General features: G+C 37.6%; 1 protein-coding gene across 16 annotated transcripts in view; it reads left to right on the plus strand.

Moving 5' to 3' along the window:
- Positions 1 to 20,789, plus strand: part of GRIP1 (glutamate receptor interacting protein 1) — a 312,190-nt gene that overhangs the window by 211,369 nt on the left and 80,032 nt on the right. For 13 of the 16 annotated variants that reach the window (XR_004417787.1, XM_033058892.1, XM_042779229.1 and 10 more), the window contains exon 2: positions 180 to 260. The exons of the other annotated variants lie outside the window; for them this stretch is intronic. Coding sequence is in view for 12 of the 13 variants with exons in the window: in XM_033058892.1 (XP_032914783.1) it covers positions 180 to 260 (81 nt within the window). In the remaining variant the exon portion in view is untranslated. The remainder of the gene's footprint in view (positions 1 to 179; positions 261 to 20,789) is intronic. 16 annotated transcript variants of the gene reach the window in all.

Consider the following 20,789-nt stretch of genomic DNA (forward strand, 5'->3'; position numbering starts at 1 on the left):
TCATGGAGTCTAAACATGACATTGAGCATTGAATTAGCCTTCAGAAACACTCATCCTCATCTGGCTCATAGCATCTCTTGTGATCTGCACTGCTAGCTCATTCAATATCTGGATTAAAAAAAAATTGTTTTTAACATTATATTTAACAGTAACTGGAGGTGTTGCTTGTTTCTGTTTAGATGAGAGTCCTTACACAAAATCTGCAAACCAGGCAAAGGCACCTGATGGAGCACTGTCTGTGAGGAGACAGAGTATTCCAGGTAAGACTTGCTTCGCTTTTTGTAACACCTAACTTGTTTTTGAGCAGCAAGGTAACACTAATCAAAATTCAACTAGTTGTAAAAAGCAAATGTATTACAGTTGCTATCAAGCAACTTTATAAGGAAAGTTCCAAGAAAGCTGTAAGGAGTTTCCACAGTTAGGTTGCCTCAAGCTTTTGCTGTGAAGAACATCCTCACATCTGTCTTTTGCAGCAGATTTGAGACACTGAGCACAGCCACCTTTTCATCAGAGGCTCATATATTTCCAGGCCCTCTGAAACTGTTCTTTGATATCTGGTTTCAATAATAGAGGGAGATTGGCTCATATTTTCTACTACTCATCAGCCAGACTCAGAAGTCTAACAGAGAAACAGTCTGCCAGAGTTCTTGTCTTCATGTGATTTTCTGCCACGTGTAGAATCACTTGTCCATCCTTGTCTTTTGTGCCATCGCGTCGCACAAAGCTGGACCATTAGATTAGACTGCTAGTTAAAATAAGTGATCTTTCAACCTGTGTCTCTCTTAGTTCCTTCAAACAAGCCTGATATAAGTACAAGTTTGACAATGATATTATGCAACAATCTAAAGGGATTTTCACCTCAAGTAATATTTTAGAGACCTTCTAATGAAAACAAATGAATGCTGACAAAGGTTGCATTCAGGTGGAATTACTGATGTTGCCGTTCTCACCTCAAGCACAGTAACTCTGACTCGAAGGGAAGATGCATTGCAGTAGAAACCAGAAGCTGTAAGGTCATGTCACCCACCTTCTAATGGTTAATACTGCCTGTGCTAAGTGGCTTCATTATTGAACAAAGACATACAACCCACAGACAGTTTGTGGATGGGGAATGGAACTCAGACCTTTGCCACTGCTAGGCTCAGATCTCATCCCAGTAGCTATGGCGAGCAGCCAAAGTACATTTTGTAGATGCTTTGTGTGCATGTTTCTGTGTGTGAGAGAGAGCACGCTGCCTCATTTAGTGTTGCTTATAATGAAAATTGTTATTCATTCTTGAAAACATCCCAGTGATTTAAAAATTGTTATTTTTATGGTAGAATGATGAAGATCATAACCATTGTGAAAAGACACAAGTACAGCATCCAGCATGCAGCTATTTTTCTAAGAAAATATTTAATTATACAAACATCAACCAGTTTGGTTTTTTTTATCCACATCAATACAAATCGATATTCATTGTTCTTCAGAGTGAATGAAGACCTCTACTAGGGTGCTTTTCAGGTAATGCTGTAGCTCATAGGTCAGTAATATCTATGACCTTGAAAGTATTTAACTTTTTGATTTTTTTGCTGTGATCTTAGTAGTTATCATTGATAGTGTGGTTACTGTATTTATAAAACACTTAAGCTAAGGTCTGAGAACAGACTGAAGTTTGTGGTTTCACGTGAGACAACTCCTTTCACGTTTTGAGAACTCCTGATGATTTTCATTTGTCTTCTTTAAAGAGAAAGTTTGTTGAAAATATACTGGTACATTTTGTCTTCAGAGCATTTGATAAGATTAGGAATTTCAAGTGTTGAGTAGTAGTCATCATGACTAATGACAATTTATTTTGATTTTTTTTCAATTTTACTGCACATTCTGGAGTTTTTGAGAGCATTGCAGATAAATTTTTACTGTGTGCTCTGCTTAAGTCACGGTTTATTCAGAGAGATTAATACAAGTGTTTGGTAACATGTACTTTGCTGTATTTCAGGTGTTCTGAAAACAGCTAATCTAAGCTTATGTATATTCTTCAACTTTTAATATAATGATGACATTTATCTGAATGCCTTGTTCCATCTCTAGACCTTAGGACTCCAAAGGATAAATGAGATTGAACTGGTTGGATATTTTAAAAAATTATAATTAAAATTCGTCATGCTCCAGCAAACTCTGATTGTAGCACAATGGATGTTGTGGGTTTAGATACATAAAAGGCTTTGCAAAACTAAGCATTATTTTGAGAATTAACTCGAACATTTAGGAGTTGACTGAAGTTTCTGAAAATAACCTATAAACATCTGTATCACTTGACACCATGTGTTGTATGTGAGATAGCACCTTGTAAATAGCTTCTATTCTCATTTGTATGTGAGCATTTTATTCACATAACGGATTAGTCTTGGCAGAGGTGCAGAAGCATCCCAGCTAGCCAACTTCATTTGGCAGTAGGAGGTTTACTATTAACTAGTAGCAATAATTAGTACAAGACCAGAAACAGAACAGCTGCTTTTGCTAGGGAGCAGGATTACAATTCTGACATTATGTAGGTCAGCTCCAAATAGCTTTTGAATTGGAAGGTGTGATGCAGTGAACCCAATAAATTCTGCTGGACCTGGATGGAAATATGTCAGCTGCAGTTACTGTCAGTAATCTTCACATGGGGATCTTACCCTACATGTAAAGCATTCATTTCTATCCCCCCAGATGGTATGCCTGATAACACATCACATTCCTGAACTGCTGTTTTTTCAAGCTTGAAGCATGGGAGTACCTTTGACAGTATAGCTGTCTGTTCCACTTGATGCTCTGTCATTCCTAAGACATGGACAGCAGATGTTCTATTCCCAAGGAATGCTCTGCCTATTGAATTAGCCAAGAGAAAACTTCTGGGTTTTAGCAAGGCAATTGATTGTATGCAGATTTTTGCACAGGTTTCAACAGTCTCTGAAAAAATACTAGTGGAAATTCACAGGATTTGAGATGTAAATCTTTCAACTTGGTAATGGGATTGTGGCATCTCCCTGTGTCTGGTGAAAGTTCCTTCTCATGACATTTGAATTCACTTTAAAGGATTTCACTGCTTCCATCCTTTTGACAACTATCAGAAAGGGGAGCTTTTGTTGCTGTGAGGCCTGAAACTACTCACCCACCTGCAAACCTCTAGAGGTGGGTTTTATCCTTCCATGTGAAACTGTATTGAAAGAGCAACATTGATGAGCACTGACTGAGTGCACAGAGAAGTAATATAATTCTGTAGAGGTTTCATGGAGCTCAGGCTTGGTTTATTTTACAGGAAAAAATGTTGAAATAATAATTTTATAATTAAAATCAAATGAGCACATACTGCGAGATCATTGCACTTAGTTTAATTCCTTTCATCCCCAGAAGGAAGGAATGGATTAAGCATCTCCCTGGAGCAGTACTTGCTTATTTGAGATGCAGAATGCATTATTCATGTGATGAGACTACATGTCATATTTGCCATGTCTTCACATGGTGCAAAATCAACAAGCAACAGATCCTTTCAAAGGGATTTACAGAATTGCTGAAATAATAGTTAATTCAAATTATATGCATTAATATAATGCAGTTTGAAACTTGGGCTTTATTTTGCATATGTGTAGGTGTTTAGTTACAGTTATATATACATGATTGTTTGAAATGTTACTTAGCTTCACAGTCAGAATTTTTTAACTTAAAAGTAAGGCTTGAGGTAATGCTAGGGTGAGAAGCAGCTTGCAGTCAGAAACAAACAGATCTTCCCCTCTAAACATTTAAATTTAGACTGTGAACCAGACTATAATGAACCCTTTTTGCTACCCTGTCCTCATGGAAGCCAAGGGAGTGCGTATATTGTGCCCCACTGAAGAAACTCTCACTGCAGGACTAGTGTTAAGGCACACAAAATGAAAACTATGTGTTTTGGAAGTCAAGGGTAAGACCCTTCCCTCAGAATCATAGATGCAGTTAAAAACAAGTGTAATTTAAAATTAAGGTGTTTGCTAGCCAGCCTCTTGAGTCCCTAGGTTCAGATGGAGATCATTCCCATTGAGTTCCTGGACCGAGGTCTCCTGATTTACCGAGGGTGCGGCAGTGCCCAGCCAAGGGCAGGTCTTGGCTCAGTAGGGGTGAGCCAAAGCTGTCATTCCTGGGATTGCTTATTCCTGCAGGAGCTTTAGAAAGGACATCAGCTGTTCCTGTGTCACTGATACAAGTCAAGAGCTGATGGCACTGTTCAGGAAACACTTTGAACTCAAGGAGACTTTAGCATTTACTTCAAGATATGCATGTTCCTGTGCTGTCCTGAACATGGACAGGCTGAATAGCTGTTCGCATGATTTCCAAACTAAAATCCAATGCCCTCTTATCTGTTTTAACAACATGGGTAAATTAGTCAACAGTAATGCTGTGCAAACTGTTCGCTTTTCACCTATTCCTTTGTTTTCAATTCACTTACTGAAAACTGGGGGCATGGAGTGGAAAGAAGTGACCTGACACAAGAATAATAACTATTGCTTTGTGAAGTGAAAATAAGACACCATAAATTTAAGACAGATTAAATTATTTCATAGAATCTGCAACAATTGCTTAATTTTGTTTTTAGTCCATATTTTTAATTGAGTCTTAAAACTTACCATTACTAAAAGAAAAATAATTAAAAAACACCAAAGTTTTTTGAGGAGAAATGTTTCAGCTTCTCAGTGTTTCATTTTTGTTTAGTTTTTTTGGAAAAAGAGAATCTGTGCCCAGTCTAGTTGGCATTAAATTTTAAAAAATTAAAAATCCATACTTTTTTCTTCTTCTGTCTACTGACCTAGACATGTGCACTGTTGTAGTGCATAAGAGACTTCTGGCTGTGTAAAGTCTTGTTGCCTGAAGTAGTGAAGGGCTCAGAAGAGCTGTAGTGTGAACTATACACTGGCAGAGCTATTTGAATCATCTGTGAATGCAGCGATTTTGTTTAGCTAGGATGGATGCGGTTGTGAGCTGTCTCTTTCCTAAGTAAATTCTTGCACAAGAAACAGGCACCAAGTAACAAAGAGAGGAGTTTTCCTGTTCTCTGGGACAGAAGAGTAACAGAGCTGCCTGCCTTCTGCCCTGCTCTACACACCTGGCAGAAATCCGTGAAGTCTTGTCCTCACCATGTTGTTCAATCCACTGTTGTTTTGCCTCCCACGTAAGCCTCATGCTCCAGCTCTGCCTGCCTCTGGGACCCACAGGAGTCTTCCCAAGTCTCCTCCCAGCCACCTCCTACTCCAGAGTGAAAATGGATCTGCTGAACAGGCACGGTGTCTGCATTTATGGTGAGAGTGCACACCAGCCTTTGCAGAGACAAATAGGAAAAGACTAAACATTATAAATAATTCTTTTGACGTTTTCTCCACCAACTGGAGCATCTTCTTCTCTCTGACCAGTTTTTTTTATTATTTGTCATTTGCAAGTTTTGTATGCAGCTGCAGGGAGGCACTAACAGGTCAGTTGTTAAAATAGGTCACTGTGCTCTGAAGGAAAATTGTCAAGACTTTGAAGTCTGAAATTAAAGCGACTAGATTATTCCTTTGTACATGTGTAAATACTGCACTTTCTTTCCACACTACCTGATTCTTTGAAGTGTGCTGTAATACAGGTTTTGTATTTCAGCACAGTATTTGATCTCAAGAACAGGGGTAGCCATCAAACTGGAGGGAAAACAGAGTGAATGTACAGCCCTGAGCACATCCTCTGCAGTGGCTCAAGATCTGCAATTGCTGTTAGTAGATGGTTTGCAGCCTTGTTTGGGGGGAGCTTGGTAAAAGGATTTTAATGCAAAAATAAAATGTTAAACAAACATAATTTTAGGGTAGGCTGAATTTTGAACTGCTTAGCTAGAAGGGAGCACATGCAAATCAAAGAAACTTAAAATGCCTTGAAAAGATAATATTTACAGAGCTGATACTAAAAAAGTAATTGCCGTATGATGTAGTGTCCTCAGTAATTGCTTAGGACACAAAATATTCCTAAGAGAAGTTATGAAATACTAAATTATTGTAATAAAACCAATAATTAACATCCTGGGAATTTTCAGGCTCTGAAATATTTAAATACACAATGTAAATGTCATTAGAAAGCAGTAAGGCAGTTCTCATCTGATCCTTGGCTCTGAACACATGGAGCTGTTTACAAAAATACAGAGGTATGCCTTTTTTCCCCCCTTCCTGCCCCATAGCCTGCTGTGCAGCTAATGCTCATATTCTGTCTCAAGCTGCATCAAATCTGGCTTTCCTGAGGGGTTTGTCTACTGCCCACAACCGATGATCTCAAATGTAGGTCAGGTGGAAGCTGAAGAATTTTAAAGACCCTATTTCTTTCTTCACTATGATTCTTGGACTTTTGTAACATCTAGAAATGTGTGTTTAAATAAAAATATATTACTATCAGAAAGCAAGCTGAGGTTGTGAAGAAATAAAAAAGTAATTTAATTTATATATATATCTGTATATATATATAAATACAAAAATTCCAGAATCCGGTCTAAATTAAAGGCAGAACATGTGATCCAGTTATGATGTCATTGTATTGCCAATATAGAATTGTATTAGCTGAATGTAAGATCGTGTGTGCTGTGCCTCGATTTAAATGAGGAAAAGTTCTGTACTGCATATCGTAATAGTAGAATAGATGGAGTACATTAATTTTCTGTTGCAAGATAATCTCAGAAAAATGTGAGAAATCTGGAAAGTAATAGAGAGGGCTAAAATGGTTTTTAAAAGAAGTCCACATTGATTGAAAAAAAAAAAATTAGACTTCTGAAGTGATTCTGGGATCTAAGTTCCATTAAGTGGCACTGCTCAGGAGGGAAGACAGCTCCCAGGTTATTCCTGTAGCTCAGCTCTTAACGTCTGAGCCGGGTTCCCAGTGACTGACAGATGTGACAGACGGATGATGCATCCCTGTGGGTGTGTGCTTACCTATGTGCAAACACAGCTCCAGAGCCAGTTTTGCTTTCCTTGGTGATTAATATGGCATTGGCAAGATGATGAGTGTTTGAAAGCAGCTGTTCTCATGCTGCAGTTAACTTGGTCCAATTCCTTCAGGCTGCTCTGCTGAGGAAAGCTGCAGAAGATTGAAATGATCCTGTTATTTTTTGTCAGAATGCTCCTAGCATCAGCAGGCCCCCTTGCATCATTTGCTACAGTGCAGGCACCTTCTCAAGCAATGCTGCTTGACTTGTGCAGCCCTCAGTCACTTTTTCCATCCTTGTCAAAAGAAACCTGCCTTGCCTTTAACTTCAGCTTCCCTCACATTTCAGAAGCACTCTGATGTCACCCATGCAGCACTGCGTTACCTAATTTGTCATTCCCCACTAAAATGTGAAACAGTCTTCATTGACTAACTGGTTTTGCAGAGTAAGAGCATGATTTGCCTGAGAAAACCTGTCAAAATCAGCCCCAACACTTTTCATAGTCTCACGGTGAGAAAAAAGAATTCATTGCAGAAGTAAAACTTGAAAATAAAACGTGTATCAGTAAAAACTGGGTTAGGAAATTCAAGTATGTGTCTACAAAAGCACTTCTTTCCCTCAATTTGCATTTTTCTCATAGACACTTACTTTTACAATGTACTTTTAAAACTCAGCACAAAATGCCACTGAAGAGATTTTAAGCATTTAGAAATCCATTAGCCGTAACCTCTGCAGTCGCAGTTATTATGGTAACGATCTTGGGTGATTTCTGAGCAGAAGCAAGCGTTCTGACCTGTGAAATGCAGATCACAGGCTAGTAAGCTTTTCTGCAGTTGAGGTGTTTATTATATCTGCAAAGTCATTTGCCGATTTTCATGTTTGATGAGAGGCTACAGTTGCTGTATCATTTACAGACTTCCCTGTGTGTTTGTTTAACCTACTGGAGGTTTACCAAATGGTAAAGCAACTGCAGAGCTATGTGTCTTTTCCTTCCCACTGACATTGAAAATTTCTGAATTTGCTTTCACATATTTATTACTGAAGATTTCTTTCTTGTCCTTCCTCTTTTTCATAGAAATAACTTTGTGGGAAGGACTTCATATGTCATTCGTGTTTCACATACAGATAAACATGAAAGAAATTTGTCTTGTAGAAAATTGACAAAGGTGACTGAGTTATTACCTAATTGAGATTGCTGATGATTTATTTATACATATTCTTTACAGGTCTGCTACATGCTTGTGTTTTTCAGTACTGAAAAGGATTAGGATAGGGAACAGTCTCATTTGACTCCTTTTACCATGAAGGAGAAAATGTATTAAGGGCAATACTGTGCATGAGGAATGTGCACTTTTTCAAATACCCAACTGATACAAGGTCTGAAAATGTAACTGGCTTTAAAGGATTTTCTCTATTCACACATCCAGTAGCAGATTTTGTTGCTGATGCCAAACACCTTCATGTGTATTTGGATTTAATTGCTTATAGTTTTGCCAACCTTAGCCTTTCAAAGAAAAATGTATTAATTTATTGCAGCTGCATTTTTTTTCAGAAAAATCCATTTAGCTATATGTAGCATAGAATGATGTACCATATAGCATCTATAACATCGTTTTAAAAACTGCCTCAGCAATTTAGCTGTTGTACACACTCATTTTGGGGCAGGGATGGGCAGTTCTGAATGAGTTGTTCTGTGCTCAGCAAATGTGCTTGCAGTGTGTACATGTGCAGGTACTCCTGTGGCCATTTGTTAGTATGAAGCACGAGTCCCTAGTGCCTGCCTTCCAGTTACAGTGATACCACAGGATTTTGAATGGAGCTTGGAACTGAAAATAGGGAAGCACCAGCGCATCTCCTGAGGCTGGGGATCCAACTTCCAGGACAATTGTTTTCCTGCACAATTCTGGCATGCTCTCTAAGCTCCACAAAGGAAAGATACCCCTGTGATGGTTGGTTTTGTTCATTTTAATCATAGTGCTGGTGATGTCTGTTGAAAAATTTGTTCTTCTTTAAAGGTTTCAGTTAAAAGAAGAAATGGTGTAATGGACATGTGAGGAGAGGGAAACTAGGAAAAAAAGAAAGATGGTCAAGACTAGGTTTTAAATAGGAGCATGGAGAAAGTTTCTGAAAGAGACCCTGGACTAGCTGGGTGAGATTGGAAAGAGGGAGGAAAACCATATGCTCTTTAAAGGTCCTTCTTTTAAGGAAGGAGGTGCCCAGGCACAGGGAGATTTGTAGCCCTGGGATTGTGCATCTGATCGCCATCCCTTCCTGGCTGAACATAAAACTTACCAATCCCAATAATCACTGCTGCCTACAAGAAGTTCTAAAACTTTATGAAACCAGACTGACTGTCCCCTGTGGAATACAGCAACCTGTTACAGCTACTAGAGGTTCTTCTGCGTAACTGAGAAGCTAAAATTTAGTGCTGATCTCTTGAAAAATAACTGCATTTTCACAGGATAGCAGGGCTGGGCTTTCTTGGGGCAAGTAAAGGGGTTATCTTCAGAAAAATGGATAGTACATGAGAAGATCCATGAGGAATGCTCAGGTTCCCCAGTATGTTCAGAAGGGAATTTCAGGCAGTATCTTTGTCTCTGAGTGGAAATCTGTTTAAACGTTCTTCTCTATACTGCTATCAGTCCAGCATTGGAGGAAAAATATGTATTCAACAGCAAAAATGATTTCTGCATCATTCAGTTGAGATACTCATTGATCCAGTGTCTCTAGAGAGGAAGAGCAAGCAGTAAATCTGTGTATACAGACTGTGTCAGTGGATTCAGAAGAGACTGAGTAAGTTAATTGCCAAGAGCTTCATATGTAAATACTACAAAGACTGAGAAGCATTGTACTCTCTTATGTGGCTCTACTGGGTGTCAAGGAGCTGTGGCAGGACCAGACTGGGCAAAGTCGGCTGGCTCTCATTCTCTCCCTAAACCTTATTTTCTTGCTTTGCACTACGGAGCAGGATTAGATGGAGAGTTGGTCTGACCCAGGAGGGCATTGCTTTCTTTCAAAAGTCTTGTGTTGCACAGTTCTGTGGACTAGCAAACAAAATCCAGGCTTGTTCCTTTAAGACTGAGAAGTTTGCTCAGCTCATCTGAGAAGTTAGGGATAATTTTTTTTTATGATTTGCCTGCTTGAGTCTTTTTGCACTTAACAATTTCTTTTTATCTTACAGTTATAGATAATTAACTTGATGTTTTTAATATTCCTAATATATTTTCTAATGCCTCTTTAAAGGACTTAGTGCATGATTTCCATCTGCTCGGGGTTTTTTTAATATCTCTTCTAGTTTCTTCAGTGATTATCATTTCAGGGCATGAAAATATTAAGGAAATAATATACTGTCTACAAAGATAACACCAAAATATTCTACCCCAGATCTGGATAGTAGTCTGCCTCTTCTTTTCAAGTGTATCAGTGGAGCAAAGCTTCTCGTTCTTACTCTACACCTTGATTTATACAATTTTTTTGCCCTAAAAAATTCTATGTCCATTTTGCCAATATGAAATGGCTGAAAGTATTTGGTATGGATGGAGAAAAGGTTGTCTCTTCGCTTGTTTGCCTTATAGCATTTTCGTGCATTCTATTCTATTCTATTCTATTCTATTCTATTCTATTCTATTCTATTCTATTCTATTCTATTCATGTCTTACAAGCAAAAGAAGAAAAGAGATTCTGGTGCTCATGTGTCTTCCTCATCACATCCGTGGTGCATGGGGCAGACAGAGATGTAATGGCATGCCTCATAGTGTAGAATAGAAGAAGTGTTTTGGGTTGTGCAGGATCTGGAAGACCAGAAGTTTATTGTAACATCAGTGTAAACTAGATTCTGTTTCCTTGCTATTTAAAAGTGCAATGGTAGGAACAAAGGTCTTGTCTCTTTGAGTTTCAAGGTATTTACTGTGAATTTATGGGGCCAAAAGAGGTATTTGTGACTGTCTAAACAAAACATACAACCTCCTGGAATTTATTTGTATCTCAGCTTGTATTTGAATTGTATTTTAAAAGGACATTCGATCTATTTATGGTTGCCAGTGATACAAAACCCATCATAACCTTTTGTGATTAGAGTCACTGCATTTATTTTTAGTTTAAGTATGTGCAGGTTCAGCTTCACCTCATTTGTAAGAAGGAGTTGTTTTTCATCAAAATTCACTTAATCCTTTATAGTCACTTCATTGTGAAATCACCATTTAATCTTCCCTTTGTTAAAATACTCAAGTTGTGCTTCAGGGGTCTTTGCTCCCAGGCATTTTTCTTTAACTATTGTGAAAACTGTTTCATGACTTTCCTGTCCTCTCTTTTGTTACTAATAATCTTGGGGAATTGTGTCAAAAGAAGGAGAAAAAGCATCTGAGTGACAGTCACAACTTCACTAACACAAAGGTATAGTAAGTACTGCTGTGTTATACTGTCTTCTTTACATATTCATGGTTTGTATTAATTATTCTGGCCAGGGAGAGGTTTGATCACCTGGAGGGTTCCCAAATAACCTTTTGGCAACTTTAATTTTGTAATTAATTTACTGAGCACCTGTTGGGTTTTATATACATATATATATATAGGTGCACACATCCATTCACATCTTTTACACTGGTAGATTAAGGTACTTTTTTTACTTTGTGGGTGATATACAGGCTAGGAGAATGCAGATTAGTCGAGTTATTTTTATTTATTGCCCTTATCCAAATTGCAGATATGTGTCTCACTTTATGTCTGTGTGGCTTGGGAATCCACTAATGTTATGTGAATAAACACATAAAGAAGGCTCTTCAGTAAAGTCTCCCTTATTACCAATCTGGAAAAAGTACAAGAAAGCAAAACACACAGCAACAATGCCAAAGTCAGGAGATTTCATTATTTTTATTCACAGAAACTATTGGTAGAAGGACACTGTGAATATCAATCCAAGCAGGAACAAATATCAACCTTTAATGCTAATTGATTTTATTGATGAAGCAAAATGAACCCTGCTTAATAGTTAACTGTGAGACAAGATTCTGCCAAGACCTTCTTCCTATATTAGATGACACTGTGACCCTGAATAATTGTTGGATAAATGATATAGAAAATGAGCATTGACCTTTGAGATACTGAAGACGCAATGTCATAGAAAAATGAGATGGGTTAGAGCTGAATTTTAGATACCACTGCCACAGGATGAGTGATCATACCTGATAACACAGTGTGACTGTTGAATCCCAAAATATTGCTTCTGTAAAGGAAAGTGAGAAGTGAAATTTGATAGAGGTCGTACAGGGAAATCATGCTGTTATACCAAGACTGCAACAAAGCGGACCACATCTATCAAGGATAAAAATGCTGCAGTACTCTTAATAGTTTCTAAATAACTTGCATTTAACATAGTCACAAGTGACTAAAAGTGGTCTCTTTCAGAAAGATTTCAGATTTATTTCTGGAATTGAAAGTTTAGCAAGTATATTTGAAAGTCATTACAAAGTCGTAGTTACAAACCCAGATACCCAGTAAGGAACTTATGCAATTTTATGATAAGGATGGTACATAACTCTGATGAAGCCATTAAAAGCCAGGGCTTTTTCTTTAGCCACTAACAAAAGGTAATGGTGCAATAGAGAGCATACAGTGGATGGGAATATCTATCCAATCATGAAGCTTGACTTAATCACACACCACAGAAAATAATAGGAAAGCTGTTTAAGTCAGTCTAGCTTAAGTGCTAGCCAACAAGGATGATAACTGGATATGATTATAATGTATGGTAAGACGTGCTTTTCATGGCCTGAGTTAAGGGTATTGGGGAAATCAGAGTATTTTTGACAAGTTGTAAATACATTTTATAGTCCGAGTTTGTGTATAAAATTGGAGTAAAGATTAGAACATTTTATTTGCTGATCCACTGCAAATTTTAATATATCTACTACTCTATAAAAATATCATTGACCAGTAGTCAAAACATGGGAATCAGAAGATGTCGGGGCATCATCTTATATTTTTCCAATGCATATATACTTAAAAATAAGCATGAGAAACTCAAATCCATACCAAACAGTCTTACGAGATTGTAGCAGCTAACATTAGGCTGATTATCTGCATCATAAGCTCTGGGTCTTCACTGAGGAAAATATGATGAATTTGTAGACTTGTTACAGCCTTTGGAAATGCAAGAAAGGAAAGAAGAACTGGAGCAAAGACTCTTTCACTGACACTTTATATGACCACAGGGAGCAGAAGTTTATTTCATTTCAAAAACACCACAAACTGATTTATGTGAAGAAGAAGAAAATTTCAGAATGCACTTGTTTGTGTAACTTAGCAAAGTTTTATACCACCCTGGAACCATATGAACCATATGAAATTCCATAACTTTTTCTCTAGTTCTGTTCAGCAAATTTTACTCTCAATGATGGTGGAAGATCTCTGCACTGAAGTGTCTGTATTGAGAAAAGCCTGCTAGGTTCCTTAAGTAATTTTGTCAACTTAAAATAATTTAGAATTTAAATATTTTCTTTTAAAATGCTGGCAAGTATGTCCTTTAAAAGAAGAGGAGAAAAAACCAGAGATAACCACATCTTGTGAATTGTTTGCAGGGAGTCAGCAACCTGAAGAAGTGCTCTCATCCTGCAGTTTCCCTCTGTTTAAGCACAGCCTTTATTTAGAAAAGCTTTATTTATGTCTCTTTTTTAGACACAATCTAACTTTAAAAGCAGTATTTTCAACAAGCATGCTTTGAGGTGTGTTAGCAGTTTCCTGATTTGCATCCTTGTTGAGATTCTGTACATTGCACTGTGCTTGGAATGAAAGACGTCATTAAAGCCTCCAGGTAGAACTTTTCAGCTGAATCTTTATCTATTGCAGCCTGTTTGAAATTTTAGCTATTTCTTCAATTTATATAAACATTTTCCTGTCTGTTTTAACCTCTTGGTCACTGAAAGAAGAGAAGGATGTTGCAATAGACCCAACACACAAGATGTGTTTTTGAAGTAGAGGTGAACCAGAATATACAGTAAGCATGTCTGAATGTTTTTGGAGAGGAAGTAGTTGTAATCTTTGTTCTTCTTCACTCAAAGTTTTTGGAGAATAAGAGTTTTTTGGAGAATAAGAGTAAATGTTAAAAGCCAAAAAAACTTTCCTGTGAAATTTACATTATATTTTGAAGTTTGATAGAGGAATTCCTTTTTTCTGTATGTAATAGTGGGGGTGCTCTGGCATAATATAAGCCTCTTATGCTGATGTCACATTCAGATTTTTGCAAAAACCCACAAACACATTTTTGAAGTGACCTGAAGATGCAAAATGTTCCTACAGTCTCACAGGCTAATATGTGCCATGTCACTATGTGCTAATATGATGCTATCTCAGTTTCTGTGCTAATTTAGTGGGATATGGTGACAATTTAGATGAAAAAAGAAATCACACAGGTAGATTCTTGCAACTGGATGTTCTACTGTTTCGCTGCAGTGATTTGTTCAGCAAGCTTGACTATCTAATAAGCTAGTTCATGCAAATGAAGGCATCTGTCTTCATCCCTCTTTGTCATTATTTCATTATGCATATATTAAACTTCAGGGAATAAGTACGGAGATTGATTAGAGAGTTCCAGAGCACAGGTTAGCAGCCAAGAAATGCCTGAATGATTCCTTTTCTTTTTTTCCCCTCTTCCCCCACCATAATTCCTTTTCTTTGTTTCCACTTTTTCTCCTCATGTTCCTCCAACTTACAGGAATAGTAAATTCTTGTGTATCTTAAATGCTTATTGACAACTAAAGTCATCGTTACTTCTGCGACTTGGTAAATTTTAATATAACTCAGTAGCTTATTTTGCAGTTCTTTATACCTCCTTTTCCATTGGCTTTAACTGTATTTTTTTTCATCCTGAATATTGAGTAAGTCAGTAATCTTTTTGTCATAGGCACTTTTTTTTAACTTTAAAAGCCTAGTAAAAAATCAGTGCATCCTATTTGTCAGATTCCATATTAAATTGCGCCATAAGCCATCTCTGGAACTTTAGTTTTATATCAGATTGGTGTATACAAAAAGAATGAGTCACTGACAGATCATTTTTTAAACCATTTGTAGCAATGCATTCATCCAACCTGATTTTGAACTACCATCTTCCAGAGGTCAGGATTTCTGGGTTAGGGTTTTCACAAAGGTCAAGAGTAAGCAAACCACAAAGATATCACTGGTCACTGAACACAAAGGACAAAAAGTGAAATGTGTGGGAAGCATTCACTCGCATTTTCCATATTTCTCATTTTTCTCATCCATATCTCATTTTCTCAAGGATAGCCTAATCTTCTACACAGAGACTTTGATAAACCCTTTTGTCATGCTGAGTCTCCTTCAGTACTACCAAGTAAAAAGACAGGGTGTGCATTATCATTCAGCTGTATTTGTTCTACAAACATTTACATATATGACCCCATAAAACTTAAATATCTACTCCTCAATCCATGTTCTGCAGGCCCAGTCCTCCAAATTTCAAATATTTGAAAATTCCCTACCCACTGTTTGAATACATGACCGATAGTTTTTCTAAAAAGGAGTGACACCATTACTATATCCTTTTCTTATCTTTACTGCTTTGGTTTTGCCATGACACTAGTGATCTAAAAAGAAAAACCACTGTCTTGTGTTAACTAAAATGTTAAATTATATAGCACCTGTAGAGCATGACAGGCAATGCAAGGTATGTTAGGAAAAAAATAAATGACAGCTCAAATGGAGAAATGAGATTTAATGATGCTGTTGCTAAAATTTGCCCAGTAGCACCAGGATGTTAAAACATTGTGGCAAAACATATCTTTAATAGCAAAAACCTAAGCAGTTCAGACAGTTCTTTATCTCAAAGGGAAAGAAGATTAAGAGGTGATTTGACTGGAGGTATCACAGGGATTTCCTGAATGTAATAGTGTTACTATAATGAGATCTTGGTCTTGAAGGCTTGCCTACTCCCAATTCAGATAGACACTATCTACACATGTAGCAGAGTTTTCTCACATGATGCTTTCAAAGCCACACTGGATATCTAAAAGAGGTAATCTGTAGGTGGAGATACCACTATATCAGGTTTCTCTGCTTGTGCCACTCAGGTGATGAGGGCGAGAATTGTTTCCAGTGGTTCTTTCCTGCTTTGAAATGCACAAGTGCAATCAATCCTGTAATCAATCCTGCCTAGTCCATTTTTGTAACTGTAGAAAGCAGAGAAACTGCAACAGTCAGGCTGTGTTTTTGTGAGTAGTGACATATCAGTGCAAAGAAACACAAATTATCAATAGTTCTCTTGGTGTTAATTACTCATTAAAAAGAAATGAAGAGGAAGCTGGAGGTGAATTAATCAGAATTATGGGAAGAAGTTTTATAAATCTAGATTAATGTCAGAGTTCTGTGCTGTTGTGCGCAATAGGGTTTTTTACCAGCCAAGGAGGGTTAATGAAGCCTGTATCCCATTCAGACAGAAATGTAGAAAAGACTATTGCGGCTCTTTCTTCATCAGTAGTGTCAACAGAGACATGCAGAAGAGTTGAGGGTATTGCTGCTGATGCACCAGCCATTCTTAAGATTTTGTTGCTTATGGCATGATCAGAATTTTCAAAAGGAGATGCTTGTTTCATGTGGGGGATACAAATTTGAGATAACCATGGGCATAACCTTCAGCTCAAAAGTACTTTCTACTACCCATTCCCCAACCATGCTAACAATGATATGGTGTGGAAGCAAGGAAGTTTGAGCTCTGGAAGGCAGTGCAATGTCTGCTGAAGAGGTCAAGGTTGAGACCATCCTGCGCTCATTTTCACCTTCCAGTGTCTTTGCTTCTTAAAACTCCACCTTGACAGTTTAGTGAGCTGCTCTGGACCCAACAAATGTTCAGGAATTTGGCTACCATCCTAGATAGTGAGGAAGCAAAAAAATGTTTGAACTTTCTGAAACATAGCAAGTGCCTCAAAATGGAACTGGTCCTCATCTGAAGATAAGGAAGTTGATGGTTGCAGATTTTCAAGTGATCGATGCATAGTGTAGATATGTTCTCAAAGAAAGCCACTGATTAAAACACTAGAACTTCCAACTAACTTAAGAAATAAATGTGCTTTCACTAGACTATATCACTGAGCAAGTTGTGATTTGCATGTTTACTCCAACCCTAGTGCACAGTGGCATGTGAGGGATAAAAATATTTTTTTTGTAGAAGGTTTTGTTGGTGTGATTTAACTAAATCTGGACATTCTTAAGTAATATATTAAAGTATTCGTATTTACTGAAGCTAAATGTTTTAATGTTTTATAATTTTTTAAAAATAATTTTTCCTCCAGTTGAATTTCTCTCCTCAGGGATTATAAATAGGGAATTATTGTATTTAGCCTGATTTTTGCAGTTCTTGATGTAGAGCAAAAAAAAAAAAGGTACAGAGAAAAGAATTCAGAAGTATTCACTGACAAAAATTCCTAATAGACTAATCCTTTAGAAGAATCAGATGCCATCGTTTGTATTACGATAACTCAAGTTGATCTCTTTGCACAATATCTGTCAAAGTAATGTCATGAATAATTTTAGGTTGATAGTACTTGAATATTTGGAAGGATTTGGAGTATCAATGTCTGCTCTTGTTTTGTTTTCTGGCACTATTGTGCAATTCAATTGAAAATACAAGAAAAAAAAAAAAAAGACAAAACATGCTTGAAAACTCTTTCATTGTGGAATTTTTGCAGGCAGGACTATCCAAAGGACCAAAAAGCCTGTTGTTCCCTCACCAGCATTTGTCTGGCTTGAAAAAGCGTCTAGACATGTGGCCATCCATCTCTTGTTTTAATCTGCATATCTGTCACAGTTAGCCTGGAGAAACCTCTCAGCTTCTTACACAGCTGCTGCCATGGACCACTTTTTCCTCTAAGTTCAAAGCAGTTTTTTTTTACCCTCATATCCCTTGTAAGTTGACTTTACAGAGATCACTCTTGTCTTTTCTGTGCGAAGCTGCTTTAATGTGAAAACTGATTTTACACCATGCCACACTGGTTTTTTTTATTTTCTGGCAAATGTTGTCTACTACTCCTGTCTGCAAGGAGTGGATTCAGACAGAAGCAGGATGTGGTACCTTGAGCATGTGCCATTGGTAGCATGGCTGTGCTGCTGCTGGAAAAGCACTGGGGCTGCCCTGTAGGCTATGGCATGCAAATGTTAAGTTCTGGAAAGGTAATAATGGTGTACTCCAGTCATTGTTCATTCCTGAAATGTAATTACTGAAGCTACTGTAGTGTGTGTTGATAACTGTGTCAAATATGTTTCTTCCAATACTCTTCTGTTAAGAAATTGGTGAGGTTCTTTCATTAACAGTGAAGAGCCTTTTTTTTTTTTTTTTTTTTTTTTTTTTTTTTTTTTTTTTTGTCTGCAGCTGGCTTTCTGGTGGTTGTTTGATTTTCAGACTTGGGATATTTCTATTAAATTTTGATCTTTTAGTTAGAAATAGAATTTCAAATATAATGCTTACATTTGTGGTTAAATTGAAGACCACTTCTGTTGAATGCCTCACTTGGGATTTAGAGAGTGCTGGCTGCCAAGGATTCTGTGAATACGAAAAATGTACCCAAAACCAAACAGCACAAGAGCTAAGCTCGTTTTAGACAGGCAACCAATGAACCCAGGTGTGAACTGTGCTGCTGTGTCCTGCAGGCCTGGTGTTTTCAGTGAGTTATGTGATCATGTCCTGTACATCACTGCTTGTGATGGATCATAAAATACCCTTATTTCCTTTTCTGTGTCATGCCTAGGCTAGGCAGACTTTTTCTAGTCTGTAAGCACCGGTGGAAGGTATTTGGATTTTAGGTAATACATTTTAGGTAATATTTTTGCGATGGCAAAGTCATCTTGTAGATGCTCTTATATCTGGGGGAAAAAAAAAAAAAAGATAAAAAGGAGATCATCTATAATGCCCTGTACACAACCAGAACAGCTGTCAATTTAAACTGAATCTGTTTTAGACAGTTTTTTACAAGTGTCTTAGCCATACCTATCTCCTTTGCTTTCAGTGGAAACGGTGCACGTTTATACTGATTAACCTGACTGCTGACCCAAGGCAACCTGCATTGGCGGCATTCTAAATTTACAGTCTTGTTGGTGACTGCAGTGAGTTGTGCCTTGTAGATGTTCTCTGCTGCACCTCTTACCTGTTTGTTTTACACTGTGGGTTGCTGGCTTCTGAACTAGGACTGGTTCGGGGATTGTCCCCAAATGTGGAAAGGGGAGGCCACAGGGCAGGTTGTGACCAGCTTCGTCTTCAGATTGTCCTCCCTGATCTGCTTTTGTTTGTTTTTGACAGAATTTTAGGTGTTTTAGAAGTTAGTGACAACTAGTCAGGAAAAGGGCAACAAGGAATGGACTGTTCATCATCTCTTGACATCCATCTTGTCACACTAAGAGAAATACACATACCCACAGGACCTGAAACACTGAGTAAATGTGATGTCTCCACTATAACAAACTGCTATCTGTTCCCAAAGAATTGACTGTATCTTTATGTGATTTCTTACTAAGCTATGAGATGCCTACTGGGATGTATAGCAAAATGTTTTCTCTGCGGAATTTGTGCTGACGTACAAGGGAAAATCCATTCAAGGACAGCATTCACTATATTTTCAACAAACTTACCAATTACTTATTTACTAATTATATATGATTTTGATAGGAAAATCTCAATAATAGCAAGGTTGGTTTGGTTTTTTTAAATTTTATTTTCAGTTCCATTTATGCCCTGTTCAGGCTGCACTTGATAAACTCATTGACTAGGTGGAGAATAGAAGCAAGCACTTGACCTGATTTTGTAGATCATAGATATTTTGGGGGGGTTTTAAAATTAAATTTTCAAATAAGGGTCTCAATATCTGAAATTAAGACAAATATTTTTGAGTTTTACTTTAATATGTACGTTAAGATATAAAATTGTAGTAATTTAGAAAATAAATGGTAAAACTTTTGACTAAGAGTTCTCTTGGCTCTCAGATATTTTTCTGTGAAAAAATCTCTTCTGTCATCTAGTATTGTTTTCTTTTTGAATGAGTATATTCTAGGTTTGTAAGTCTCACAAGAATTTATTTTCCATGCTATTTATTAATTGAAAACTATTATTTACATATACCAAAGAGTAGAAAATGACAAGAAGTCTGCTCATGTATAAAATACAGGAAACTTTACTATGTTGCTATCATTCTTGAAGAAAAATTAGTCATGGTATTTTTTCAGTTTTACCTACCTGCAAGTTGTTCCATGTATTCATCCTCTCACAGTAAGATTTACCCAGTCTTGAATTTGAGCATCTGCTTTATCTTTGAAGCTTTCTTGTGCTTGGTTGAGTATCCCTGTAGTCCTCCAGGCTGCAGGGCAGATCATAGTGTTAATGCACCAGCTGACCTGGCTGCCAGTCAGGCTCACACTGTCATGATACTGCAACAGCAAGCCTGAGAGAAGCATCCAGACCAGCAATTTAGAGAACAGCAGTAGTGTAATGTTTTCTTTAGAATTCAGCTACTGTGTGTGCTCCTGCTTACAGAACTGGAGATCTAAGGGAAGCTCTTTGGGGCAAAAACCTTTCTTTTTCATCTTATGCCTGCCTGCATGTAAAAGTGTGCATATTTGTGCTCCCCTTGCTGAGCCATCTCCAGGATTCAGCGGGATTCCTGAACCCCATACCAGAGCAGGTGGATGCCAAGAAAGCTGTAGAGTGGTGCTGCAGCATGGGCAGGCATGTACCTGGGATTGTCCCTGCAGGAAGTGATGGAAGTCCTGAGGCAGTCCCAAGAGCTACCCCTCCATAGGCTGAGGGAAGGCAAGTCCCAGTGTGAATTCACAGGAAGTCTGAAAATAACTTCTGTGCTTTCCCTTCTGA

This window comes from Catharus ustulatus, chromosome 4 (assembly GCF_009819885.2).
Source record: "Catharus ustulatus isolate bCatUst1 chromosome 4, bCatUst1.pri.v2, whole genome shotgun sequence".
In the NCBI taxonomy this organism is placed as follows: Eukaryota; Metazoa; Chordata; class Aves; order Passeriformes; family Turdidae; genus Catharus; species Catharus ustulatus.